The sequence below is a fragment of the Aptenodytes patagonicus genome, chromosome 1 (assembly GCF_965638725.1).
Source record: "Aptenodytes patagonicus chromosome 1, bAptPat1.pri.cur, whole genome shotgun sequence".
NCBI lineage: Eukaryota > Metazoa > Chordata > Aves > Sphenisciformes > Spheniscidae > Aptenodytes > Aptenodytes patagonicus.
The window spans coordinates 42930620-42958094 of NC_134949.1; the positions used below are offsets into that span (position 1 = coordinate 42930620).

General features: G+C 38.4%; 1 protein-coding gene across 7 annotated transcripts in view; it reads right to left on the reverse strand.

The window, feature by feature from the left end:
* Positions 1–27475, reverse strand: part of OSBPL8 (oxysterol binding protein like 8) — a 98227-nt gene that overhangs the window by 10637 nt on the left and 60115 nt on the right. For 6 of the 7 annotated variants that reach the window (XM_076333302.1, XM_076333257.1, XM_076333264.1 and 3 more), the window contains 13 exons: positions 22594–22664; positions 18001–18081; positions 17017–17118; positions 15596–15799; positions 10892–10976; positions 9583–9754; positions 6112–6346; positions 4561–4745; positions 3705–3786; positions 2914–3012; positions 2406–2502; positions 1992–2090; positions 411–508 (listed from right to left, as the gene is read on the reverse strand). In XM_076333302.1, the coding sequence (XP_076189417.1) occupies positions 411–508; positions 1992–2090; positions 2406–2502; positions 2914–3012; positions 3705–3786; positions 4561–4745; positions 6112–6346; positions 9583–9754; positions 10892–10976; positions 15596–15799; positions 17017–17118; positions 18001–18081; positions 22594–22664 (1610 nt within the window). Of the gene's footprint in view, positions 1–410; positions 509–1991; positions 2091–2405; positions 2503–2913; positions 3013–3704; positions 3787–4560; positions 4746–6111; positions 6347–9582; positions 9755–10891; positions 10977–15595; positions 15800–17016; positions 17119–18000; positions 18082–18556; positions 18786–22593; positions 22665–27475 lie in introns of those variants that run through there. The other variant, XM_076333312.1, reaches the window with a different exon arrangement.

Here is a 27475-nt window from a genome sequence, read left to right on the forward strand (position 1 = left end):
CAATACACAAAATACCTGAACCACTGATCAGATCACTAAACACTTCCCCTGTTCTTACAGTTTCCTAGACACACACTGTTGCCACTGCTGGAGATAAGCAGTATGTTTGCATCTCTTATCCCCAGAGATGAAGACAGCACTGTAAGTTTCAGTCAAAACCTTTGGACCCTGAAGAATACATTAAAAAGAGAGATGACAATATAATTCCTTTTTTTTAAAAAAAAAAAACAACCCACTATTTGTTAGATACACATAGCTGGATATGTAGCAGTTACAATGAAAATTCCTCCATTTCCAGAAAGACAATTCCATGTTACATCAGATCACATCTAAGTAGTGACCTAATAATTGTTTTTTTATTATCATTATGCTTATTCTCCTTCTTGTGCCCACTCACAGCGTTTACTAACCTTGAGTTTGAATTCAATTGTTGCACTGTAGCCAGTTTTCTCACAGGTGATGTTGACTGTTCCCCCAAGCTCTAAGGTCATTGTGCCATAAAGAATTCCTGCGAGAGAAAAAACACAGCTAAAATGAATGTTTATAACTGAACAAGACAAAAAACCTAAATGCTTTGGGCACAATTCCTAGAGCAAATATGTCTGTACTAGAGGAAAAAAAATCATCTTTTCAGACGACCTTTCCTAATGATAAGCATGATCTTTCTGCCAAATAAGATAATCCAAACAGAAACAAAAGGATCTAAGTGAATTACAGATAAGCAGGAAAAACAGTTTATTAAGACGTATCTTTGGCAGTGTACGCTGCTGGCTCTAGCAAGGGTGGTATTTAGCCTTATTGGAGATGATTGGAGGAGGTAAGCTTTTGAGGTTAAAGACAGGAAAATAACTCTATGACAATGAGAGCAAAGAAAAACTTCACTTGAACAGAAGCAGTATGTACAGTCAGACCAGAGGTAAAGACAATCATGGTCAACCAATATAAGACAACACTGATCACCTCTCTAAAGACTTTTGGAAGTACAAGGTTGACAATGCTGAGTACACTTTCTTTCCCATGATTACTGTCTTTCCCTCTGCAATACAGCTTTTTTAACACTGAATATATTTTACATACAGTGGATGCATGTACAAATATGTTTTTTTTTCACCACGCACCTTCTCCTTCCCTGCATATTCTTCTACCTTTCTCCTTCTCTATCAACTTTATTAGTCACACTAGTTCTCCTTCTTCCTGTTTGACTTGAATGTGTTATGTGCTTTTTAATTGTTAAGTATTATTTTTGTCACCAAAGACATACCAAAAAAAAAAAAATCTAACAGAGTATTAAAAACATCCATGAACAATGGAAAGAGAAGAGCCTACCAAACTATTGTCAAATTATCTAATTCTGTTAATTCATTTTCCTACATCTCAAATGAAGAAAATATTATAGTTGCTGACTATAAGGCTTCTGAAAGAGAATTCTGGCAGAGAATATATGGGTAGGTATACCTGAATAAGTAGCAGTTTAAAAATCAGCAATTCCGCAATGTGTTTTGTACTACTACTGACCTTCCAGGAAGCTTTACAAACCACTGACTGGTTCCCCATAGTGAAACTAAAGACAAATGGTCATGATTTACACTCAGATCACAGAGTGAGGTGTAGATACTACATTACCTTCTGTGTTTACAAGATGAAAATATTGGAAAAGCTCAAAACTGTTCTTTGAAAAAAGCAACTTGAACAGTAAATTACTGTCATGTAATGACAGATAGCTATATATATATATATCATCTTACTATTTATGAAAAAAATCTTTTTCTTGCCAAAAAAAATAGATCATTGCTTAAACAATAGATGTATTTTTCTCTTGATAAAATATGTGGAAGCTTAGAGCCACCAAAGTTGCCAATGTTCAGAACACTCTTCTCACAGATGACAAGCTTGAATACAACACAGTATACTATTTAGAATAATGAACTATTTAGAATAATAAACTTCTGTTCTCATGACTTTGCCATCTAGAGAATGAAAAAAACCACTACCTTTACAATGAGCATATGGCATTGTCATTACATAATCTTCTCCCCTATTTAGGAATGTTAGCCGCCCTTCTCCATCTAGTATGGCAGATAATGAATTCCCTGAAATTCAAAGACAAAAAAAATCACATTTCTCACCCTGCAAGACAACATTCAACATTTCCTAATAACTGAGCAATAAAATTAAGAACATCAGTATATTTAGCATTGCAATCTATCCTGTCTAGTGAAGCCCCTGTAATATACAACATCCCCAATTAAAAACTAAAATACCTCAAAAATTTGTAAGGAAAGTATAATACAATGATCAAACCCCTGATTCTTCTAACAGCCTTCTTGCATCCACAAAACACGGCTCATTTGCACCAATTTTATACTCCTCAATAAAGGTACAACCGAAAAACACCCATTACTTACCATAGAATTTGGATTTGGCCAGAATGCTACCACTAAGGCAAAAACCATCCTTGCGGTTGCTAACATAGAAGGCAGATATTGGAGGATGATGGGATACCTGTTGAAAAAAAACCACATACTTAAAAAAAAGGAACATGCAACGTAGTATAAACCTTGAGCTAATAATGACAGAATGCAAAATTCAAGCTGCACATAATAGAATACAGTTAATATATGTAAAATGTAACTATAATCTTCAAAGATAAAGATCAAGCAAACATTCTTACTGAATTTCAAGAGTTAAGAAAACTAGCACCTGACTTTTACTGGAGGAAGAGGAACCAGAAATGCTGGAAACACCTGCCTCTCTAGGAAGACACACTGAAAGGGTCATCCATAAAAGAACCCATGGAAAGCTTTCAGGATATTATTCGTACGCGTTTTCTGAAACTGCCATATTGTTTATCTAGCACAAAAATGTAGTTTATTTATTTTTCTTTAAAATATTTGTGCTGGTTATTGCAGCTACCTGTTCTGCAATGTAAAAAGTCTTGCTATTCGTCCTTGGATGAATCCACATGCAGCGGAAAGTCTCACCAAGTATAGGATTGTATGGCTTTTTTAGTCCCTAAACGGAAACAGAACAGAGAATAACCGTACAATGCAAGTACAGAACTTACAAAATATCTTCAGTGACAGACTGATGAAGTAAGACACACACACAAAAAATCATAATATATATGCTGAAGCACATTCTACTTGATTTCATCATTTGAATATTATGCTCAGTTACTCTGCTCTTCATTCTAAGGAAATTGGCATAGATTTAGTATATCTGCTAAACTATTCCAGGCTACACATAAGGACAAACAGAATATAGCAATTTTTGTAGGAGAATTTTTACAGACCTTTTGTCTGAAGTTAGGCAGTAAGTACTTTCTTCTTTCAATACTGTTTCCCACCAACATGACTATAAAGAATATTTAGTGTAAAGCTAAATCAAGTAGTGGAAATATTACTCCTCCAACTGCAGCATGTTATCACTGAAGAATGGTAAACATAGAACTGGCTCAACTTTATCACAAAACACTTAGTTCAACTTCTACTCCAAGGTGTGTGTGTGGGGGAAGTCTCTTTTAAGCATGGCTAGGGTCCAAAAAGGTCCACAATGTATTTGCGTAAATAATGAATACTTAACCTTGCTTTTAAAAAATGCACAACAAAATAATTTAAAAACAAAAACTTACTCCAGCATATCCCTAAACCCTCGAACTAGACACAATGACTAAAGTAAAGACAAAATAATATGTGAGAGGACACCTTTGGCTTTTTGTAGAATCCCGACAAATACCACTTCACTACTTTTTTCATGCGGTTGTAAGCATTCTCTTCAAGAGCAGCTCTATGGAACAAACGGAACACACAGATCAAATATCAGTGTTGTTTCAGTTATAACATGCCATCAATTGTTGTGATATATCTTGTATCTAGGAGTTGACTAAAACAAACGTTTTGTGATTTGCAGTACTGTAAAACTTTCAGCCTGATTGCATCAAAGTTTTCAAATAATTGTCTGAAAATGGAAATCAAACACAAAAATCAGAAATGGTATTTCCATAACTAAGTCTGTTCTTTGTAATATTAAACCCTATTCCACCCCCAGTGAAGTTCTTCCATTTCTAAACAAGGTACTACCTTAGAGAACCAGCCTACTCACATACAGAACTTATTGTTGAATAATATTTCAATTTACAGTCTTTAATTTATTAGCTACATTTGAGCAGGCAACTATAAATCTGAATGGAACTTAACACTATTTAAAAGGTTAACTGGTACTCTTTTACCATTTTAAATATGCCTCCTAGAGAAAAAAAATTAAACTAATTTCAAGAAGTCTTCTAATCAGTCTCCAAAAGCTAAACCAGAAATGTCTGCAACACAACTGCTGTTACTAAGAGGGGCCAGACTTCAAGATGTATCATATGAGCTCTCAGGCAGCTAGCTTTCAGAAAACAAGGATCTCTGATGACTGATAACACTGTCAGACAAACGTTCAAACTCTAAGCAGTCTATGATGTTGTTTAAGTAGACCGGATCAAACGTTTCAGTATACACTGTTACTCCATTTTATTTTAAAAAATGAAAAGAACAAAAACCAGAGATAGGATTGACTCACTCAGACAGAAAGTCTGCATGGTAGTAGTAATCAGACAGCTTGTCCAGAAAAGAACGAGGTTCCAAGATAAACGTAGGCAGTACAACCTTGGACAAGTCCATTCCTGGCCGGACTTGCTTCAGCAGTGTCCAGATCAGACTTTTGTTTTCTTCTGACACTACTTCTGTCTGAGCAGCCTCCCCTGCCTAGGATGAACAAAAAACCGCTTACAGAAAGGAGAAAGAAAATAATTCTCCAGAAGACAGGTCAACACATTCTAAGGATGCAATGAGAATGGAAAATGGATACTTAAAACGAATGACTTGGAGAAGCTGAAGCAACCACGGGAGAAAAATCAAGTTTCTCTAAATACACTTATGATACATCTTTAATGAAGTATGACAGATATACTATTCAGCATTAAAAACTGCATTTGTTTTCATCAGCCCTAATACAGAAAAATTTTAGGTAGAATCGTGTTCAGAAGTCTTCCCTTAGTCCTTTCCTAGGCATCAAGTACATTACCCTGTGTTCTCACGTGCAGGACTTATATAGCAAAGGGCTCTTCATTCTACCAACTTTTCCCCACATTTATGCTTTTCACTGCCTTGACCAGTCAACAGTATCAGTGATTTTCCTTAAAGAAAACCACTACTTAGGTGTAAGTGAGGAAAACCAGCAGCCACACCCCAATATGCTCCTTTCTGTCCAAGAAGAGGGGAGATATTCTTCCTTACAGTTTCTGAAATCAAAATCAAAGGTTATAAGAAAAGCATCCCTCTTTCCAGAACAGTTCTAAAACACATACTCAAGAATTTATTGTCAACTTAAACTCAACTTTTCCTAAACTACTGCTTCTTCTAGAATACTAGAAAGCAATAAAGCACAAAGTATTTATGTCCCATAGGTATGAAAAAAACACCTCATAGTTAGCACTTGAGAGGAAAGGGGAGATCTGTGAAAAAGCTTATCTCAATTTCTGTTACTAAGTTTTTTGGTATCTTTATAGCAAGTAAAACATACAAATCCCTGTCATATTTGCCTGTCTAGATATGCAAGACAACCTGCAGAAGTGGAATGGCAGCTCTGGAGCACCATATTAGAATGCAAGGTGACATCAGAAACACAGCAAGCCTTCCACCGAATTCTGCAGACCCCACGGCTGCTTAACTCCTCTCTTGCAGTAGAAAAACAGAGGTGTCAGCTTGCATTAAAATCTTCAACTTGAAGATTTTTACTTGAAGAAAAAAAACAGGAGTAAGTTAATAAAAAGCAAACAGCAATAACAACAAAAGGACGGGTAGACATGGTCAACTTCTGCTGCAGGTGGCCCTTTCAAACTGAGCACCTTCTGTCTGAGCAATATTCCTGATAATCTCATTATTTCTGTCAAAATCTCAGACACAAGCACAAGAGTGGCAAAGCAGAGCAGAACATGGGTGAACAGAACTTTTTCCCCCCATTATTGCTGAAAGTATGAAAGCCAATCCCATAAATCAGCTTTCAAGCGTTAGTCCGACCCCTAAAATATTTGGAGAAGCTGCTTGCTCACTATATCAACAGCACTTTTACCTCCCCAAGTTCTTCATGACTCTGTTCTAAATAAGTCGTTTCCTTGATATCAATTGGTTCTGGATCGATGTAAGAATCATCCTGTCGCTCCGATGTGTCGCTATCACTTTCTTCGCTTTTCCCCAATCCATCATTATCAGATTCCTCGTGGTCATGGTCATTTTCCTTATCAGATTTGTCAGAGTACATATCTTGATCTTTAAAGTGGTGCCTTTCAATTTCACTGTCATTTAACCTACAAAAAATAAAGGCTAAATTCAACTTCACACAATAATTTCATGTTTCCAAACCAAGATCTTAATAAAATACATATTAAAATTGCCAATATCAAGCCTGATTTGGCAGCAATGTCAAACTAGCTTCGCTGGAAACGTATAAGATGTACTCTTCTCACTGAACTGTCAAATGCACCAAGTTTAGAATAGTTCCATTGGAAGGGACCTACAACGGTCTTCTAGTCCAACTGCCTGACCACTTCAGGGTTGACCAACAGTTAAAGCATGTTATTAAGGGTGTTGTCCAAATGCCTCTTAAACGCTGACAGGCTTGGGGCATCGACCACCTCTCTAGGAAGCCTGTTCCAGTGTTTGACCACCCTCTCGGTAAAGAAATGCTTCCTAATGTCCAGTCTAAACCTCCCCTGGCACAGCTTTGAACCATTCCCATATGTCCTATCACTGGATACCAGGGACAAGAGATCAGCACCTCCCTCTCTGCTTCCCCTCCTTAGGAAGCTGTAGAGAGCAATGAGGTCGCCCCTCAGCCTCCTTTTCTCCAAGCTAGACAATCCCAAATCCCAATCCCCCAAATTGTGGGGCCCAGAACTGCATATAGTACTCAAGGTGAGGCCACACTAATGCTGAATACAGCAAGATAATCACCTCTTTTGACCGGCTGGTTATACTGTGTTTGATGCACCCCAGGATGCGGTTTGCCGTCTTGGCTGCCAGGGCACACCACATATCGTGCCTACTGTCAACCAGCACCCCCAGACCCCTTTCTGCAGGGCTGCTCTCCAACCACTCCTCTCCCAATTTATACTTGTGTCCAGTGTTACTCTGTCTCAGGTGCAGAATACAGCATTTATTCTTGTTAAATTTCATGCCACTGATGATTGCCCAATGCTCCAATCTATCTAGATCCCTCTGCAAGGCCTCCTGTCCCTCGAGAGAGTCAACAGCACCTCCCAGTCTGGTATTGTCAGCAAACTTGCTAATGGTGCATTCAACTCCTGCATCCAGGTCATTGATAAAAATACTGAGCAGAACAGGCCCTAGGATTGAGCCCCGAGGAACACCACTGGTGACTGGTCACCATCCAGATGTAGCCCCATTCACTACATCCCTTTGAGCCCTGTCGTTCAGCCAGTTCTTCACCCAGTACATTGTGAACCAGCTCATCTCACAGCTGGACAACTTGTCCAGAAGGATGCTGTAGGGGACAGTATCAAAAGCCTTACTAAAATCCAGAAAAACTACATCCACCGCCTTCCCTTCATTCACTAGGCAGGTGACCTTATCATAGAAGGATATCAAATTAGTTAAACAGGACTCTCCCTTTGTGAACCCGTGTTGACTGTGCCCGATGATTGCATTGTTCTTTAAATGCCTTTCAATAGCACCTAGTATGATCTTCTCCATAATTTTTCCAGGTACTAAGGTTAGACTAACAGGTCTGTAGTTCTCTGGGTCTTCCCTCATGCCCTTCTTGTAAATTGGAATAACATTGGCTAGCTTCCAATCAGCAGGGACCTCCCCAGACTCCCAAGACCTTTGGTAGATGATCGAGAGGGGTCCTGCCATAACATCCACTAGCTCCTTCAGTAATCTGGGATGAATCCCATCAGGCCCCATGGACTTATGAACATCCAGCTGATACAATTGGTCTCTTACAATTTCAGTGTCCAGAAATAGAAAGTCACTGTTCCCACACTCATGGCCCTCCAACTCAGAGGACCGGACAGCCCAAGGTCTACCAGTATTATTAAAGACTAAGGCAAAAAAAGCATTGAATGTTTCTGCTTTTTCTTCATCCCTGTTTTTCAGGTGACCACCTTCAACAAGTATCAATCCAATGTTTTCCTCGGACCTCTGCTTGCTATTAACGTACTTAAAAAAGCTAGCTCTCAGTTGAAGCTAAAATTGCTTTCACCTTTCTTCTCTGTCTCCTGCCAACCCCATTGAAACTAGGTCTGCAGGTTTTGTTGCTTAGATAGTTAAGCACACTGAACACTCTTAGAATATGCTATATCCAAATATCTACTTAATTAAACCATTAGTCTTAATTAGACTTAACAGTTGTAGCTAATTGCTGTGATTGTAATCTAGGCCAGCTGCTGATATTAAACTACTATTCATGAGTACAGATCTCCAGCTGAATTGTACACAGAAGTTTTATTGTTTCCATGAGATAATGGAAGGAGCAAAACTGTAGCTGAGCCTGCTTGGTCATCTGGATAGGGCCTTGAATCTGGGCTGGGGGCAATAATTTGCCTATTCTGTACTTTTCTCAGACTATCTATGCCAGAAAGAATTGCATTTCTCCCAGTCCAGATCTTGTCTCAAATACAGGAGCATACTCTTAACAGCCGTACAAAATCCCTGCCCACTCAGAAAAGACAGATGGGCAGCTAAATCTTCATGGGTGGAAGGGATTATTTGAAATAAGTTTACATCCACCTGAAAGTACATCAAATTGGTGGAAGATTACTGAGAGAAACTGTGCATAGCGCAAGCTTCAGACCCAATTATTTCAAATAAAGGACTAAGTCTTTTATATCTTCTAATGTACTTTGGTACCACAATTGAAGTGTTTGAAAACACCACTCATTCGCCATGCTTGTTTAATAATATATTTCCACAAAAGCTTATGCTCCCAAAAATCTGGCTGAAAGTATTTATTTAAATAAACAGGGGGTTACTCAAGGGCACTCAGACATTAGATACCAGGTGATATCAGATAATTTCAAGTTTTGTGCATTTAATTTAATATAATAATAGGGTGATTGAATCATTATTCATCCATCTGATGATTCAAAGCTGAGACGGGCTGAAACCATTTAAATAATGATAGGATTATTAATTTCTTTAACCAAAGAAGAGCATCTTATATTCACATCTACCAACTTTTGTCACATGCACTAAACTTCTTATTTTCAGGTAAAGCTAACAAGAGAGACCAAGAGGTGCAAAAAATTAAAACTTTAACAGTTTAACTGAGTACTTAGACTTACTGATGTGATACTCAACTTTGAGTTCCTTGGGCCAAACTTTCCTCTGTTTCCACTTCGCTTGAAAAAAGATTTTTTTGTTTTATCCACATACAATATAAAACACAGTGCAAATAAGGCATATAGAGAGAATTCAGGAGCACAAAGAACTGCAACCTTAGAAACAGATTCTCCCTGTGGAGAAGTTATCGCTACACGGTTCTGCCAAAAGGACAATCGGGTTTAGTAATTAATTCACTTACGGTAAGTTTTCTCCACTGTGCAAGTTGTTAGCACGAAGCAGACCATAGAGAGAGACGTGAGTACTGTCTGCTGAAGAGTTCAAATCATGTTCTTTACCTTCTCTAACCATTGTACGTTTAAGCAGACTTGAACATTTCAGTGCCAGCTCCAAAGCATCCATCCAACACCTGCCTAAAGACAAATTTATTATTAGACTAAAAATTAAGGATTTAACTGAACTATACAACTTCCATTTCCTAATTTCACAATCCTTTTGGGTCTGCTTACATTGCCTTTGAAGACATACTTCAGAGTTCTTCCATGTTACATGCATTGGATTTTATAATTTGGTGGGGACATAAAAACAACTCACAACTACCCAGCTCTTGTACAAGGGATGCTTCAGAGTAGGACAAGCAAGGTAAATCAGCATATTCCAGCATTTCTTCCATAATGCAAGTATCGTTCCATCCAGGCCCTGACTGTTGGATTCCTCCAAAGTTGCCTGCAGCCCTGCTCCAGTTTTGAAGACTAATGGACTGCATCAGTTGGCAAAATTTGCTCATGTAACACAATAACAATGTGGAAAAGGAGCTATAACGGTAATGTATATATGCCATTTCAATATAAAATAGCAGACATTCTAGGGTTTTTTGACAAAAAACTAACTAAACAAATTTGTGTGTTCTTGCTGCTCCTTATTTCTTCATTTCCAGGTATCTAATCCATTTTTCAATACAGAAGGCAAATAGAGTCCTATTTTTAAAGTCTGCAGGGGTATGCTTAATTAACCAGTAGAAGGAAAGCAGCTGCTAGAAAGGTTACACAACAGTCTTAAATTTTGTTTCCACACTGTAACCTTTGAAGATAGTTGCACTGATATTGACCACCACCTTCCCAGTGATGAAAGGTGTTGCAAAACCATATTTTGAGGGAATTTTTACTACTAGAACTCTGTGCAACTGCTGCACTTTTTAACACACAAATGCTTTCATTAGAAGGAAAGTATGTCCACATTAACACTTTAGAAAGGCACTAGCTTCAGTATTTAGACATACATTAATATAATTAAATCTGAAATAAACCTTTCCCCCTCCTCTACCCAGCCAACACAAGGCAACTGCAAGGAGTTCAGTGACAGTTTCTTCAGGTTATTTTCCTTTAATAACCATGAAAAACTGTTAGTAACACCACAACTAAATGCACAATGATTAAACAACAATTAAACTGCAACCACAGTGCTGTAATAGACATGGTAAGACAACTGAAGCCATCTCTTTCTAATAACTAACTGCTGTCACTGGGAAAAACACCGAAATATCTATTTACCATCTGATTCTGAAGCGGCTCGGATGATCAAATAACTGCTGGGCAATGGCTGAGTTATAGAACCAACTGCTTCACCTTTGGGACCCTTGAAATACACAAAACAAGCAACAGCATCAGATATCTTAATTCAGTTTTACAGTTTATCATTCAATGTAATAACAAGCTGACACACTGCAGGGCTATTTACTGTCACTCAGCAACATCTAATGAAGACATGAATGGAAAGATGGACAGCCCTCTTTTACTGGATTTCTTCTTCAAAGACTTCATTGTAAGTATTACTCCCAATTCAACCCCACTTTAAAAAGAACGGTCTTTGGGATTCAAATAATTTTTGGTGTTTTTTTCTTTTTTTTTTTTTTTTGTAAATCAGACTTGGCATAGTAACTTGGAAATGCTCTGCTGATGCTACTTATAGCAAAACGACAAAAGCATCAAAAGGAATGCCATGGGGGAGTCATCCTCACTGTCCGGGGATTCCTGCAGATGGGTGTAGAGAGATCACAAGGGACAAGCCATTCCTCTACAGCTCAATATTTCAGCTGAAGAGGTAAGATTGAAAGCAAGCGAAACAAAAGACGTGTCTGTGGGGTGGTTTAAGAGAGTTAATTTACAACAAATGCTGCCTAGTAGAAGACCCCACATTTGTACAGCAACTGGCTCTTCCCCCTCCAGTCCCATTCATTCTTGATGAGAGCAAAGGTTCCTCTCAATTCCTACGAGGATGCTACGGTTCATAGCACAGAGACACGAGGGCAAGCCAAACCCCTGCAGAGAACGGGAGGCCCTCTTCAGTGATCCACTTCATGCTTATTTTACATGACAGTGTGTTTGGTGTCTCAGCCACATCCTATGCTCCGGAACTACATGATTTTTGCCTGCCTTCAGAAGACAGATGAGTCAATTGCTATTTAAATAAAATGGAAATAACTCCTCCCACCAAACACTATGTATTGCTATAGGAACCCACTCATCCTTTCTCCCTGCCTCCTTCCCCTTCAGCCTCTCTACCTATCCAGTAGTCCATTCCACACAATATTTATGTGCCTAACTGTAGGCTTGGCATTTAAATAAGGGAAAAAAAAAAAGTGATGCCCAGGTCCATAAAAGACATGTAGATGCTTAAGTCTCTCTATAAAAGGTATCAGCAGGACACCATGACATTATGTTCAACTAAAAGACACACACAGGATGTCAAGTGCCAAAGTTTAATTTTCACTATGAAGTTCTTCACATTCCAAATTAAAAGAAAAAAAATAATCCGAAAGACCTTTCCATTTCTGTTGAGCTTCATTTTGGAATAAAATGCTAAACAACCATTTTAAAGCCCCTTCAAAAAATGTTTACCTATGGTAACTTTAAGAAAACTGATAGGCAAAGAGGGCTGTATTAAACATACTTGAATGCTATCACTGAAAGCTGGGTTAAGCCTGCCTAACTGATGAGTTAACACATTTTGGTCTGGATTGATTTCCCCCAGATAGAAACCTAAGGAAGAGCCAGTACAAGGCTTAGAAGAGGGAACTGGAAAGCCAGCAGTAGTTTTGAGCAAAAGCAGATAAAGGCAGATATTTTAGAAGCAAGCAAATGAAACAGCCAGAACGTTTCTGAGATTGAGAGGCGAGTAACAAGGAGTCTTAGTGGCACTTAAATACCGATACAGGCAAGCTAGTGCTGGTGTAAATGATGTTCAGAAACTCCTAAATAGTCAGTACGGAGTAACAGCAACTTGGGTGTTAGAAACAAATTCCAAACCTCAGTCCCCCTCCAAGTGAGCAGAAAGGTGCGCCTACGAAAAGTCTTTGGTGAAGCGGCAACACGGGGATCAGCAGTTAGCAAGTTATGAGAACCAGGAGGGACAACCCCATGCATGAGCAACCCTCGCCCTGAGGGTGGGCATGCAGGGAAGAGATCTCTCTCACCGGGCCCCTGGGGAGGGGAGAGCACCGCGGCGCAGTGCAGCGCGCCAGGGGTGGGAGAGATGCTGGGGCGCTGCACAGAGGGGACCACGGCACCGTGGGTGCACCAGCGCCGTGCAAAGACCTCAGCCATAACAAGTCCTCGAAACTCTCAGGACACAGACTAAGGGCAGACCTCTGCCCGTGAGATCTCCCCTGTAGGGTTATACAGGCATGTGGGCATGCAGGGTACACTACTTACTCTGTACCGAACAACTGTAATTTAGAGATGAAGTGTGGTTTTGGTGTTTGGGTTTTTTTCTTTTAATGCAAGAAAGTTATACTCCCCTAGGTGCTTTGACAATACATTGATTAAAACCGAATGAATAATTTGCAGCAAACATTTAAGTAGGTTGACTCATTTTGGAATAACTGCTCATGGATCTTGATTTCCTCTAATTGATTACTGTTCCAAAAGCACTGGACATTTTTCTTTTGTATCACCCATTATGGTTTCAAAATCAATTTTCAGTATGTTAGTGTTCTGTACAAGAGAGACATTAGTTTCCATTTGTTAGGTGACTTTATTTGAACTGTCTCTGTTCCTGACAGAATGATGGTACAACTACTCCAATACAAGGTAATGGGCAAGTTAAAAATTCCACTAGATTAAAAAAAACTTTGAAGTTTACTTCCTACAGAATATTCATGCCAATAAAACTCAAATGCCATGAACATTCAGAGAAAGCAATAAAAACTGATAAGCTGTCACACTTGACTAAATTTACTCGTGAAAAATTATTTCCAGTAACTTTTCTAGTTATTAGTTTTAGAAAACTGAAATGGCATCAGGACTGAGCACATGAGGAAGACAAAACAAGGTACAGTGCATCAGCTACCTCAGAGTGCAGGAGGAACATCAAAGACCACAGCAACAGGCTTAAGGGAGTGTGTGAAGTGACTGGCCACAAACTACCGCAAGAAGAGAATTTGCAGTCTGCCAGAAGGACACACTACGGGACATGTGTTCAGGTGAGAAAATCTCCTGCAGTACTTATACCTGTGTAAAAGTTTCTTGCAGTGTCATCTTCCTGCACTGACTGCAAACAAGGCTCATCTTGCCTTAGACTTCAGGCTCGTTCTGGTAAATCTACTCTGTAAATCAGTCAATTGCTATTACACTTATGAAAGTTTGCCTTGTGATAATAAATCTGTAACTAGGACATTACAACTGACTAGGTAAACAAGGCAGAAAAAGGTTTCCAACTTCTCAAGGCCTTTCATCTAATTAAATCCAGTAATTCTCAACTGCAAATAGCCATACCAAAATGGACAAAAGCCACTCCAGCTCTCAGCACATTTAGAATGGACAATATCAACTTGTTCACGTTCAAAATTTGACCTACCTTAAAAAAGTAAAAATCTGGTGGGGCATGTCCTCTAAATTCTAAATATCTAGTTAAAAAAACAAACAAATCCATTTCTCATTGCCAAGCAATAAAGAAATATAAGACTGATTTGTGATCTTCTGCAGACAGGCCACCACTTTGCAAGGTATGAATACATGATCATAAGTAACTAAAGCACATTAACATCAAACCCTATAGCTTTGAAAAAGGATATGAAGTTTGTGTTCTGCAAATGCGAGATCACCACTAATTAGTGAACAGTCCTCCTAAGCAGTATTAAAATAAAATCATTCAAAAGCAACTACAAAAGATCTGATCTAAGTTTGGTAAATTTAGATAACATTGATAATGACAACAATTCAGAAAGACCACTAACAAACATCAGGAGTTACACTAGCTGACTGACTTCCCATCCTGAGATAAGGAAGATGAAATCAATGCAACATATTCTACAGATTTGACAGTACATCTATATCAATTTAAGATTCAGAAGACACAATCTGACAATTAGTAGCTCTCTTAAGATGTACGTTGCAGAGGGCATAATTAATTTATTATGACAAGGGTCGTAATATTGTGCAGTAATTTCATCTAAAGCAAGATGTCGTTTCAGGAGGTAAATATGTTCATTTGCGTTGTGCTTCCGCACCCCCTCTCCATATACAAACACAAAACAAGGACTACAATAGCTCGTTTATCAGAGTATAAACAACGAGTAATAGCAAACATTAAAGATTCTTACCAGAAATTGAAATAAACCTTTGTGGTACAGAACACACTATGCTTTTCAACACTTACAGATAAGAGCTGCTCACAGTATTATGCCATGTATGACAAAGCAGACAGACATCAGAACTGAAGGAAAACATTTATCTTCCTAAAATTGTAGCCAAAAAAGAACACAATTGTCTAACAAGTTGCAATATAAGCTATTATTGCACAAGGAAGTAATGTGAATTTCTGCTCCTACAAGCAAATTGAACTAGGCTGACATTTTATCACATGAATATAGGGTTAGAAGCCAAGAAATGTTTATAACACCTTTCAACTTTCATTTTGACAAATCACTTCCCTCCTTAATTTCTTGGATTCAATTGATGTAAAATACAATGTTATACACTCATTCCTTCCGCCTACATGATTGCCAGTGATGGCATTAACCTCTTCAATGGCATCCCTCTGCGCACCACACTTCTGAAGCTATTTAAGTGTACAGAGCAGCATAAATCAAATCCTTTTTGTGACGAAGAAGACTAGATGTTGAAGGCTTATATTCAGAATAAGCAAACCATTACAGTTATTACAGAAAATGTAGTTCAGCTTTTCATTAAAGTTGTCTTTACTCACAGCTGGCTAATGCAAGACACCCATTAAGAACCATATATGCTACCACTAACCTTTATAGCCCATATGGACTGCTCCAAAGGATGAAAAAGTTTGAAACAAAAGCCATCTTTTTTAGAAGGCCTCTCAATGAGTTCACAAGCGTTCAGGAGCACTGTTCCTACCCACTGGCCATTTTTGGGGGTTTTGTAAACAAGCAACACTCCTGGTTTCAGTACACACCACAGTTTGGTCCAGCTTTTCAAGGTACCACGAATCTAGAAGATAAATAGTTACAGTTATCTCTCAGTGAAGCCAATACCAAAACCGTCCCCCTTAACAAAATTAAAATTAAAATTGAATGTATGTATTAGTTTTTATTTCAAGCAAAGATTATCAGGTCTATCAAAAGTTTATTCAGGTTTATCGAAGACAATAGAAAGGTACAATTTCAATGCTCACTCTTCTATTCTTTCTTGATGAATACTTATTCTACCAATGGGTATACACACATCCAGATATGGGAAGTATGACAATTCATCTGAAACATTCATGAATTTTCCTATCTGGAACATATTTTATCACTAGCATGAAGACAGGATAATTTTTGGAAACAGAGTTCCTCTGAAAACAGGGCAGACGTCTGATAAGAAAAATAGGATATTCACAAAGTAACTCAGATATATTTGAATTTCTTAGATAAAACCTTATACCAGCTGTTAGCTTCAACCCATATGTGAAATATAAGATCCTTACAAGTCCCTGAATTTGCACATCTGATTAGACTGCTTGCATCAATTCTGTCAACTCTGGATTTTAATTACTTCTGTGTCTGTAGGACTGAATGCCAACTTGACCTCTGAGCAATGTTTTAGTCTGTTTACATTATTTTTGCAAAAACTGGAGAAACATTGTTTGGAGCTAATTATAGAAATGGGTAACAGATCTTTTTTCCTGTACAATTTCCAAGAAAGATATTTACAAATTTAAGGAATTATATACAAATATATAAACTGCGCTACTGTTGATGACACTGACTCCTATTTTTGAGAAATTAATTCTTCACCTTTTGTACCAGTATTAGAGGACGGTTAGTTCTCAAGAGAGGAAAGGAAAATTACCAGAAAGAAATACACAAAGAAATCTGTATTCAAATATCTGACTGAACCACTTTCACTATTGTTACGGATGTAATGGAGCTTCAATTCAAAGTGTAAAATAAAAAGGACAAAAGAATCGTAAAGCCAGCTCATCCGAAGTTAATGGCTATACACATAAGATGCATGTGACTATGGTGACTGCAGTAAGTGGGAGCTAGGTTCCTCCATTACTCCCCTAGGATACTGAGCACAGAGACCCTGGGATGCAATTAGTGGCTGCTGTGCTTGTAGAAAAACATTAACAGCAAGTAAAAGATTGAGCCTTTTCTATTCTGGTCAGAAAGCAGCAAGCAGCTGCTACATCTTCAACTCAGGTTTCACACTTGGATTCTGACCTTCAACCAGTCAGCCATAACGATAACCGATGGGTCTGTGATAGTGCTAAGTAATTCTTTTGTAGCTCTCTTCTTTTCTTCTCTGTAATTTTTCTTTTGAACCTGTAAATAATAATGAAAATATTTACAATGCCACAGCCATAAGCCAGTAATTGGAGCACAAAAAGACATCTATCAATACAAGCTGAGGAAAAAACAGCTAAACTCAATTTGCAATACAGATACAGAGAAGTAGCTTTAAAACATGGTATTTGACTTCAAGGTGTGAACAACTATTTCATGCTGTTTCAAGAGCAGCTACCACATAACCAAATTCAGATTCTTCTGCAATTTGCTTTTAAGACTGAGGACTTTGAAACTCCTGTTAGAATCATAGGGAGGAAACCAACCAACCAACCCACCCCCTTCGCCCCCTTCCTTTCCTCGTGTAAAGTACAAAACCAAATTTGGGCCAGATTCAGATTTACAGGTACGTTATCTGATCAGTAGTCTTTACCCACCAATTACTTTCCCTCCCCAGTAGAAATTTGCAGCAATATATCTCCCTCTTTTAGAGGCAAATAATTTTATGTTTCTCCTGATGTGATATCTGCCAAACAGTGGAGTTTGGTCTTGTTACAACACAGGGGAAAGAAGGCAGTAGAAAAACCACAGGTACTGCATGTAAATTGTAACTTTGATAATTCAATTCATCATTTCATTGCATGTACACGTCCTGAGGTCCCTGCCAACCTGAATTATCCTATAATCCTCTGAGTTATCCTATAATCTTGTGCCATCTTAAAGACTGCATTATAGAAGCCCATACTCAAGTAACAGTACAATAAGATTTGAAGAGAAGCAACACCACTACTTCTCACAATACTTAAATATTTCATAGAGGTCTCATCACTACTTGGCATTTTTGTCTTCTTGTTAGAGAATACGGTAAAACTATGTGAATGCATTTACAGTCCATGAGGAGTTACTTGGAAATTAATTTACCTTGAGAGATTCTTTTTTTGTAAGCTTGCTTGAAGATAAAGAGACATCCTTCTCAGAGCCATTGAAAAGCTTGGATTCAGACTGAAATTCACAAAACACAATGATAGTGACAATGATAGATACAAGGATATATTACTGTTGCAGGCACTTTAGAAAGTGTTTGAAGTGCACAGTTATGTTTGTAGGGTTCCCATCCCCACTCATTTCTCTATTGTTTCTCCCACTTCACAAAACAAACAAATCACAACTTGTAACATGAGCTATTCACCACCTATTTATGGGGTCTTTTTTCATAAGGGTCTTATGGGAAAGAAGTCTGAGATTCCTCCAGAAGAAGCTGAACTATATACAGTAAATATTTAGCCCATGTAGCCTGTTACATCATGTGTTGCAGTCTTGACTAGTCAGGCATTATTTCAGCAGAGAGAGAAGGTTTTAGGAGAATCCCAGCATTTAAACATAAGAGTCATTCCCATGTTCCTGTGACATACAAATCCTGACATCTTTATTCATAACTTGACAGCTCCTCCGAATGGATTGCTATAGAGGCACTTACCCCGTGACCCATGAAGGAAAACACAGCCTCTTCAATCTAGGATTCAGTGCTCTATAAATTATCAGAGTACAACTGACCACCAATAGCACTCGTTCTGCTCCTTCCTCCCTAATCCCACGCTCTGATTACTTTTTGCAAGTCATCTTCAAGAAGCTCACAGTGGCGATAGGCAGGGGAACGAGACTCAGGTTTGTTCGTGAAACCCAAGTCCTTGCTCATGGCAGGACAATATGCAGCCTCAGCACCACATGATTTCTCCCTCCCGCCTCTCCCCACATCTTGTAAGGTTCAAAGTTTAATTCCTTGGCATCTGTTGCCTACAAGTTGAAAGGGAACTAGAGCCACCGAAGAGTCATCCTGGGATACAGAGCTCTTTAAAAAAAAAAAAGTCTATCACAGACTTATCATGTCATTCCTCTTGCAACTCAGAGAACACTGAGTAGGTATCCACTATATATAAACTTCAGATAAATTACGAAGAGTTGGATTTCTTTGTGCACTGAAATATAAGCCTGATGGACCCAAAGTTCCTGCCTAGTCAAAAAAAAAAAGGAAGAAGAAGAAAAAAGAAAAATCAATGGAACCTTCTAAGCTGTGTAAATTCAAGGACAGTTTATGAGAACTGCTTCTCAAGCTGTTCAACATTTCTGACTAGTCATTTCAAATCTCAGACTATAATGCAAAGTCTATTCACCAAATTTCTATTTTGGAATACTATAATATGCAAGCTTTGAGAAAACTTACTGCAATAATAAAAACAGTGCACTTGAGCACTCTTTTTCTTAACACACAAGTTGCTCAAACTAAAGAAGTAAAAATTAAAGATTTACAAGTGGAACAAAGCAATTTAACTTTGATCCTACTTCGATGTCTTTAATTCAGAACTAAGACTTTACAGAAGTCTTCTTAGACAGCTACTATCAAAAAGATATGTGCAATAACTGGAAAAAAGTAATTTGATCTCAAAATCATTTCAACGATAAGTAAATGTTCTCTAACTTCCATATACATCTTGGAAAAATGAAGGAAACCTCTTCATTTTGTATTAAAGATATGTTCTTAACACTCAAAATTTAGCTTTAAGACAAGCATACAACTTGAAATTTAATTTCTCTGTCTAGAAGTTAAAGGAAATACAGTACTTTAAATGTAATAACAGAATAGGGGAAAATGCTTATCACTGTCACATAAGAAGAGGTAATGAACTCGTTATGCAAGCTATAATGGAGCACCTTAAGTAAACCATTCATAAATATTCTAGTTGCTCACTAACAGAAAGCTAATGCAATCTAAAGGTCATGCATATAAAAGCCCCAAACCAGTAAGTATCACAGGTTACAAAAACTCTTTTTCTCAGTATCTCAGTTTTAAAGCTCACTAATACGACACTGAGTGAAGGTCCATATTTACCTGTCCAATGGATTACGAGACAGATCAGTGATTCGTGTATTTTTAAGGTAGTAACTTTCTCAGTGTTACATCCACACAAAGTGGATGGGGTCAAAATTTAAAAGACGAAAGCGTTCTAAGAGAACCTACTGCAACTCCCAGTGAGTTACATTCAGTACCAGATTCTGGGCAAGTCTCACCACTGCTTTTCCATCCTTACTTAGAAAGAAGGGCTGCTACTTCACCTCCACAGCTGTGCAGACCGTTAGCCTGAAGTTTATTTGTGGGTTATAAAGGAACCACTAGTCTTATCAAGCTCCACATGCAGTAATTGCAAACATACGGATGAAGAAAAATACGTATTAGGAGTAGGACTATTGGTCTCATCTTTGACAGCAGAAAGACACAAACAAAAGTAACAGCAAAGCACACAAAGACTTAAGATCCTAGAAAGACAAGAACCAAGAAAAATAAATATAAGGAAGAGAAAAAACAAATTGGATAGTCAAAGATAAATGATTAATAGAGTCTGAAATAATCAAGGTTAAAAGAGACAGTATTTACTTGATTTCCAAGTAAAAAAAAAAAAAAAATGATTTAGAGGTTTCTGGACCAACAAATATTTTGATCAGAAGCAAGCTGGATGGTAAAGTATGCTTCCTTGATCTCCCCAAGTGAGGCTCTAGGATGCAGTAAAGCTGGAAGACGCAAAGTTTTGTGATTCCAAGTCAGATGTAAGACGCCAACAGCTTGAAATGCTTAGCTGCGCACCACAGAACTGCAGCATCAGCTGCAGAAACTAACCTGCTCACCCCAGCGCAATTCTGATGACACCAGTTAAGCAGGGAAGTGCTACTATAATCTTTAAGTCACTTTGATTTCCTTTGATCTCTCTTTAACGTTTCTCTTTAAGGCTCTGACACATGAAATGTCACAGAAAAATTTGTGTCAAGACCTCGAGTGTAATCCCTCCGTCTCCTAGGGGTGCGGCTGCCTGTGCCCAGGGCCAGCTCTGACAGACTGCAGTGCTAACCTTGCAGCAGACCCCTGTGGAAAGAGCCATGCGTGAAAGCGGTGAGAAGCATCTCCCCCATGTCCCTTGGGAGCTAGCTGTGTTCAAGCTCAGCTCCTCACCTTCCCCTACAGAGCAGCCCACGCCTGCTGTGCCCTGACAATCTGTTTAAGTGCCTGTTACCACATTTGCCTCTTTAAAAAACAGTGGACATCCTAGCAGAAAACAGAAAACTACACAGCTGGGTAATTTACAGCCTTTAAACTCTATCCTGTAGTGATGCCTAAATAAGAAAAACAAGTGAACTCCGCTACTCCATTCAGTGATCAAACCACACACAACCTCCCCCTCCGCAAAATGCAGTCTTTCCCTCTTCTCTTTAATTTCTTGAAGAGAAAGAAACACCTATTTTATGAGACACCCATCTGACAAAGTTTTTTTCTGGAATTCCACATGCTTAATACATAAAAATCCCTAGATAAAAAATTTAGTGCATTGATATGCCAGGCACTTTTGCTGACCGAAATGTTCATGCACTTTGAGGGTTACAATAGGCCAACAAATAAAGAAGGTATCAGAGCGACCTATATGATGTCCTAACACTGACAGCTTCTGTAGCTGTAACCTACAAATTTAAAAGGGTTTGGGAAAGAAAAAGATAGCTATGGTAGATTTTTCTCTACACTACTACAATGACTTTTTACACAAATCTCCCATCATGTGCATGCTATTTCTATACCATCAGAAAAGAACATTTTATTCTGAATAAGAATGTTATTGCAAACTATTCATGTAAATAATTGCAATCAGAACAAAAAACACAGCTCTGGAGAGAAAAGACCTAGGATCACTACATAAAAAGAGTCTTTTTGGTTGCTCGGGTAGTTCATTTTCTTGAACTAGTTTCATTTTTCTTCCTTTTTAAAGTTTAGCCACCCCAAGATGCTATGGTTTTGGTGACTGCAGTGTCCATCTCCCAACTCCACTTTGGACATTCTCAGTTTTCACTGCATCTCAGTGAGCCTTTTCCATCTTGGGACTACACAATGATGACAATGAATTAGCCTGGCTCCCGCCTTTTCCATTTCTATTATCCAGACTACCAGAAAGCATAAACATGCATAGCAATTACATCCAGTTTAATATTCTACTGAGCATGCTTTCCTTTGCACTCTCATCGCCTCAACGAAATGCGCCTTTATTCTTGAATTCTGAGGTACAGAAGCCTTTGCAACAGACAGGACAACAGATTACACTTAACTATGTTATACTCTGGCAATTTAAGCCATTACACTAAAACTTTCCAATTACAGTTTCCTTAACATCCTTATAAGAAGATTTGCCACAGCTCAGTGAACAGCATCTACATTTGACAAGGCAACATCCCACCCCAAAATGACAATGAGAAGATTCCACATTTCATTTTCACTAATTTGAACTGTAGATTTCCATGTGATGTCATCTTGAGAACTATATTAAGAAATTCCCTTTAATCTTTGTCTATTGCTAAATCTGAAGAGTAATCTTTAAGATTATCTACAACAAGAGTTAAATACATTTGCATTTAATTAAAAATGCACTCAACTCCTTTGCACACTGACAGTTTTAAGCCAGATTAGGAAGCCGCTTTCCTTACCTTGCTTTTTGACATAGAATGTGCTGTATCCTCTTTGCTTTGTGACACATCATCCTTCCCTTTGTCAAAACCTTAAAGAAAAGACAGCATTGTTGCAAATGATTTGAAGACATAACTTTTTATATGAGCTAGCCCTTGAAAGGAATTTGCAAATTGTTTAGCATAAAAGAAGTGCAAGCAAATTGGATTTTCAAACAACGTATACATACCAGTCCATCACATCAGTTAAAAGCATACCAGCTATTACAATATAAAGCAATTTAATACCCACTAAGAGGCGAGAACGATCCACTGTATTTGGATGGTGCTGCACCCAATCCAATAACCTGACAAATCGTAAATATGGTGTGCAAACTTTTGTCCTTTTATCTTCTCATTCTCCCCTATCTGCGTACATGCATGCACAGAACAGAACACTAAAAGTGGGTTTTGGTTTGTTCATTTCTGTAGCTAGAAATAATTGTTAAATACCATGTGCATGAAAGCAAATCTAAAACACTGATTAAGATCGCCAATCAGGTTTTTTTTCAAGAAAATGGAAAAGATTGCTTACGTTAGCCTTGAATTCATACTTTCAACTTGGCACTGCATAAGCATAACTACAAGGCTTTATATTAAAACAGTCGTCGAAATCCCACATTTATCTCCTGTGAGTGACTCACAGTACAAACCCCACACTTTCCCAGTATCCAACAAGCAAAGTGAGACATGGCTGTAGCCGGTACATGTGTGACAATGGAAAGGGGGCTCACAACTGGCATTAGTGCTGCTGTGCAGCTGCTACATGCCATGGAACATATACTGAGAATCTAGCATCCTCTTAAGGAAAAATAATCTACTCTGGTTATGAGACAGAACATCTCAGTGATCCATTTTCTTTGAAGAGGTTGGTGGTAGCATAAAGCTTTTATAAACAGGAGTAAAACAAATTGCGCAATGCATTTATCTGAGTAAGCAAAAACGCCATAATTTGCATGCCTTCCAGAGAGAAGGCAGTGAAGTATGAAGTCATACATGAATTTCAGGAATAATCCACGCAGCTGAACAGCACTGCATGGCTCTGACAGTGGTACCCTAGAGCTTTAGCCCACCAGAGGGCACTACATCAGCAGATAAATTGCATAAACAGCCACCAAAAGCTCTTCTGAGCTTCCGTTTGAACACGTTCCGAACTTTGAAATAGAAATTGGTACTTAGATATCTAAAATGAGAAGATTTATCAGAGAAACAGTTTGATTTCACATTCTTCAGGGGAGTGTGTGTATGCATGGGGAGACTTTGAGCTTTAAAAGAATTTTTATTAACACTCTGTAGCAGTATTGAGTAGTTTATTCAGTGTAGGATTTTTTTTTTTTTTTTAAATTAGTATCTTCACCCTTCCACAACTTACAATACCCAGAAACTCTAAGACAGGACTGATCCATCTATCACAAATACATATCTTGGGAAGTTTCACTAAGTTATAAAGGCATTAGGTTGGTCTTCTGGTTACATGAGAAATCGAAGGTTCCTTTTAGTTTTGGTCTGGTAATCAGTCTTTTGGATTTTTTTGTTTATATTTATTACCTTTTGCAGAGATTCTTTTTTAAGACCAGATTTTTAAAAATTATACACTGCAATACAATGATATTTCATTTCACGTTTACACAAAGAAAACCTTACATGCCTTTACAGAAAGAAACCTTAACATGTCTTCACAGAAGCCTCTCTGTGCACAGTTCATTAAACCCATCATTTTGAAATTCTTCCAACACATCCGTGATGGGTTTGTTCAGCTAATGAAAACCTATAATGCAAAAGACTGCTTGACCACAGGCAAGAAGTACCTAGACAGGCAGAAGATTTGTAGCACTAGGGAATCCAGAAAAAAACCAAAAAGGCATGTCACAATCCAGAGGCCAGAAGCCACATTTCCTACGTAACACCAAATACAAAAGCACATTTTCTACAGCACCAGTCATCAGGTGCTGAAACAAAACAAAGGTTGCTTCAAGCCTTCGAGGACAGACCTGCCTTAGTTCACTGAGAAGTTATTAGTTTTGATGCCAGTCTTAGGCAGTCAAACACACACCAGAACCATAGTAATGAGGTTTTCTCCTCACCCCCACACCCAAAAGAAATCCCTCATTAGGAACAAAGTTCCACTGAAAATGTACTGCAGGCATTTTCTAACGGCTTTCCAGCTTTTACTTATTTATTTATAGGCACATACAGAAGACTTAGTGATGGGAATGAACGAGGACGTGCTAAGTCAGGATTGTTCTTACAGAAGAGAAGCTATAATTCACAACTTGCTTTCTAAAGCACAGCAGCTTTAAGGGCTTTACACATCCTTATCTAACATACATATGTTTTTATTTTCACAAACAAGCTTCCCATTGGCATCACCAATGAAAACAGAATGAAGTACTGTGTCCCAGAGAATCAGACACGAAGACCAAAGCTCAGTCACGTTTCCCTGAACCTCACCTCCTTGCTTCCAGTATCTTGAGCCCAAGAGGCGTGCATGCTTGCTGATTTATAAATACACCACCACACTCACTGTTCCCTTCCTTACTCACATGCACACCAAAGGGTTGTTGGAGGGGTTTGCTAGCGAACCCAAGTCAGGGTACTGCAGATCCTGGAACACCTTGCACAGCTCCTCAGGTCTGTGAGGAAATCCAACCCGTCAGCTTCACAACCCACACCATCCTAATTGTAACTTCCCTCTCTGTTGAAGGGATAAGCTCACTCAGCATACAGACAGAAGGCTTTTCTCCCCGTGTGCTAAAACGTATGTTAAAAAAACCCCAAAAAACAAAAAAACACAATTCGGGTGCTGATCCAGACACAGCCTCGCCCATTGTAAGGACACATTTTCCAGGGAGCCTCTATTAAGATGGAGAGACCTCAATACCATAAGCAGTCTTACTTCTTCTGACAAGAACAGTTTGATACTAATACCTGCAGTGAAATTTGTACTGAAACATCACGAAAAGCTATATATGGGCCCAAACTGAGGACAATATACACTTTGCCATGGAAATAGTTGGTCAAGGAAACACCACCACCACAATTATATTCACAGAATCAATAATAAGAAATACTCTTTTCTCCCCTCCTGCTACCAGTTATGAAGAACAAATTTCTCTGTGGATTTCTGACAAAGACAACAGCAAAGCCAAGAAAGCTTTCTTGGCTTAGTGATGGGAATCAACAAGGACGTGCTAAGTCAGGATTGTTCTTACAGAAGAGAAGCTATAATTCACAACTTGCTTTCTAAAGCACAGCAGCTTTAAGGGCTTTACACATCCTTATCTAACTTACATATGCTTTTATTTTCATAAACAAGCCTTCCATTGGCATCACCAATGAAAACAGAATGAAGTACTAAGCCTCTAAATGATGCTTTGTGTTATTGCTGCTCTTCTAGTTTTGTTCACCCCAGAGGTACCGAAAATTGCACCACAAAGTCACTGAATCAGTGTCTGGAGCAGAGACTGCCAGGGTATGAGAGGCTAGAGGAAGGGTCTAGTAAAAAGAACGTGTTTCAAATTTTTCAGTGTTTTTCAGCAGGGGTTTTGGGCTTAGTACATTAGCTTACTTGCTGTTTCCCATCCTGTAATTCAATCAGGAACTCTTTAACAAGATAACCTGAGCTCACATTTCACAATGTAGAAATTCAGGTGTTGAAGATGCAGTCCCTTTCTGTAACTTCCTCTCTACTAAATCTCTTGAATTTGTGTATAATTTTCTACCTAAAATCCTGAAAGCAATCTTCAGAGTTAGAAGACAACGAGCAAGTGATGTTTGAATCAACCTTCAGAGCTGTAGATTGAGCTCCCAGTATTATTTAAGACACTTGCAGATTAAAAAAAAATTTAATTTTTTTTTTTATTTATTTATTTTTTTTTAAACACAAGCTCCACTACTGTAGCCTCTAAAGCAGTTCTGGACATCAGGGACTGTGTTCAGAAAAACACTGTGTCTTAACAGACTTTCTCCCAGTGTGACCTTCCTTGTCTTAACACCACAGGCCCCACGGGCTCTGAAAGCTGATCCCAACCCCAGTGCAGTCAGCCACAGTTCATGGTATGACCTTAGAAGCCAAGGGCAACTGTCCATTAGTATGTTCCTACTGTGAGCACTCTGCATGTCCTTCCAAAACTTGCAGGCGGAAATCTACGTGAAAACTCATGATGAGCTTTCAGACAGATGCAAGAGCCTGACAACGGCATGCAACTGGAACAATCAGAACTCTATACGTGCAAGATGCCAATGAAACAAAGTCAAATTATGCTTCTTTAGAGACTGAGCTGGAACATGCTGTCAATATCAAAAGAAAAAAAATCGTCCAAAACATTGTCTTTGACAAAAAATGAGGAGTATATACATTGTAAGATTAGCTTTAAAGAAGCTTTAGGACAAAGTCTGTGGTAGGGTACATTTTAAAACAAAACTGTTTAGTTAAGAGATTTCAATTTTGAAGTATAACACAGGTATCATTCTTTGAAGTCGCACCCACAATCTGTCCCTTCAATCAATCTCGAGGGAAGGAAAAATCAAAACCAACCACATATCTCCTACATCTCAAATACTGGTTTTGTACCTCTCAACAAATACCATCTGCAGTTAGGATACCTGAGAAAAATACATTAAAAAAACCCATGTTACTTTTTAATGCCAGATTTATTTTTTCCAAAAAGAAAGAAAGAATTACTGGAGACTTTTTTCCAACAAACAGAAGAACCAGTAAAAAAGCAATGCAATGCATGAAGAGATCACAAATAGCAAGCCAAGCAACAATATTACTGACTTCCAAATGAAAAGCAAGGAACAGACTGATTTGATTACTAGTGTGCATGTGCAGTTGTGAAGAACGAATAATTGAGCTGAAAAA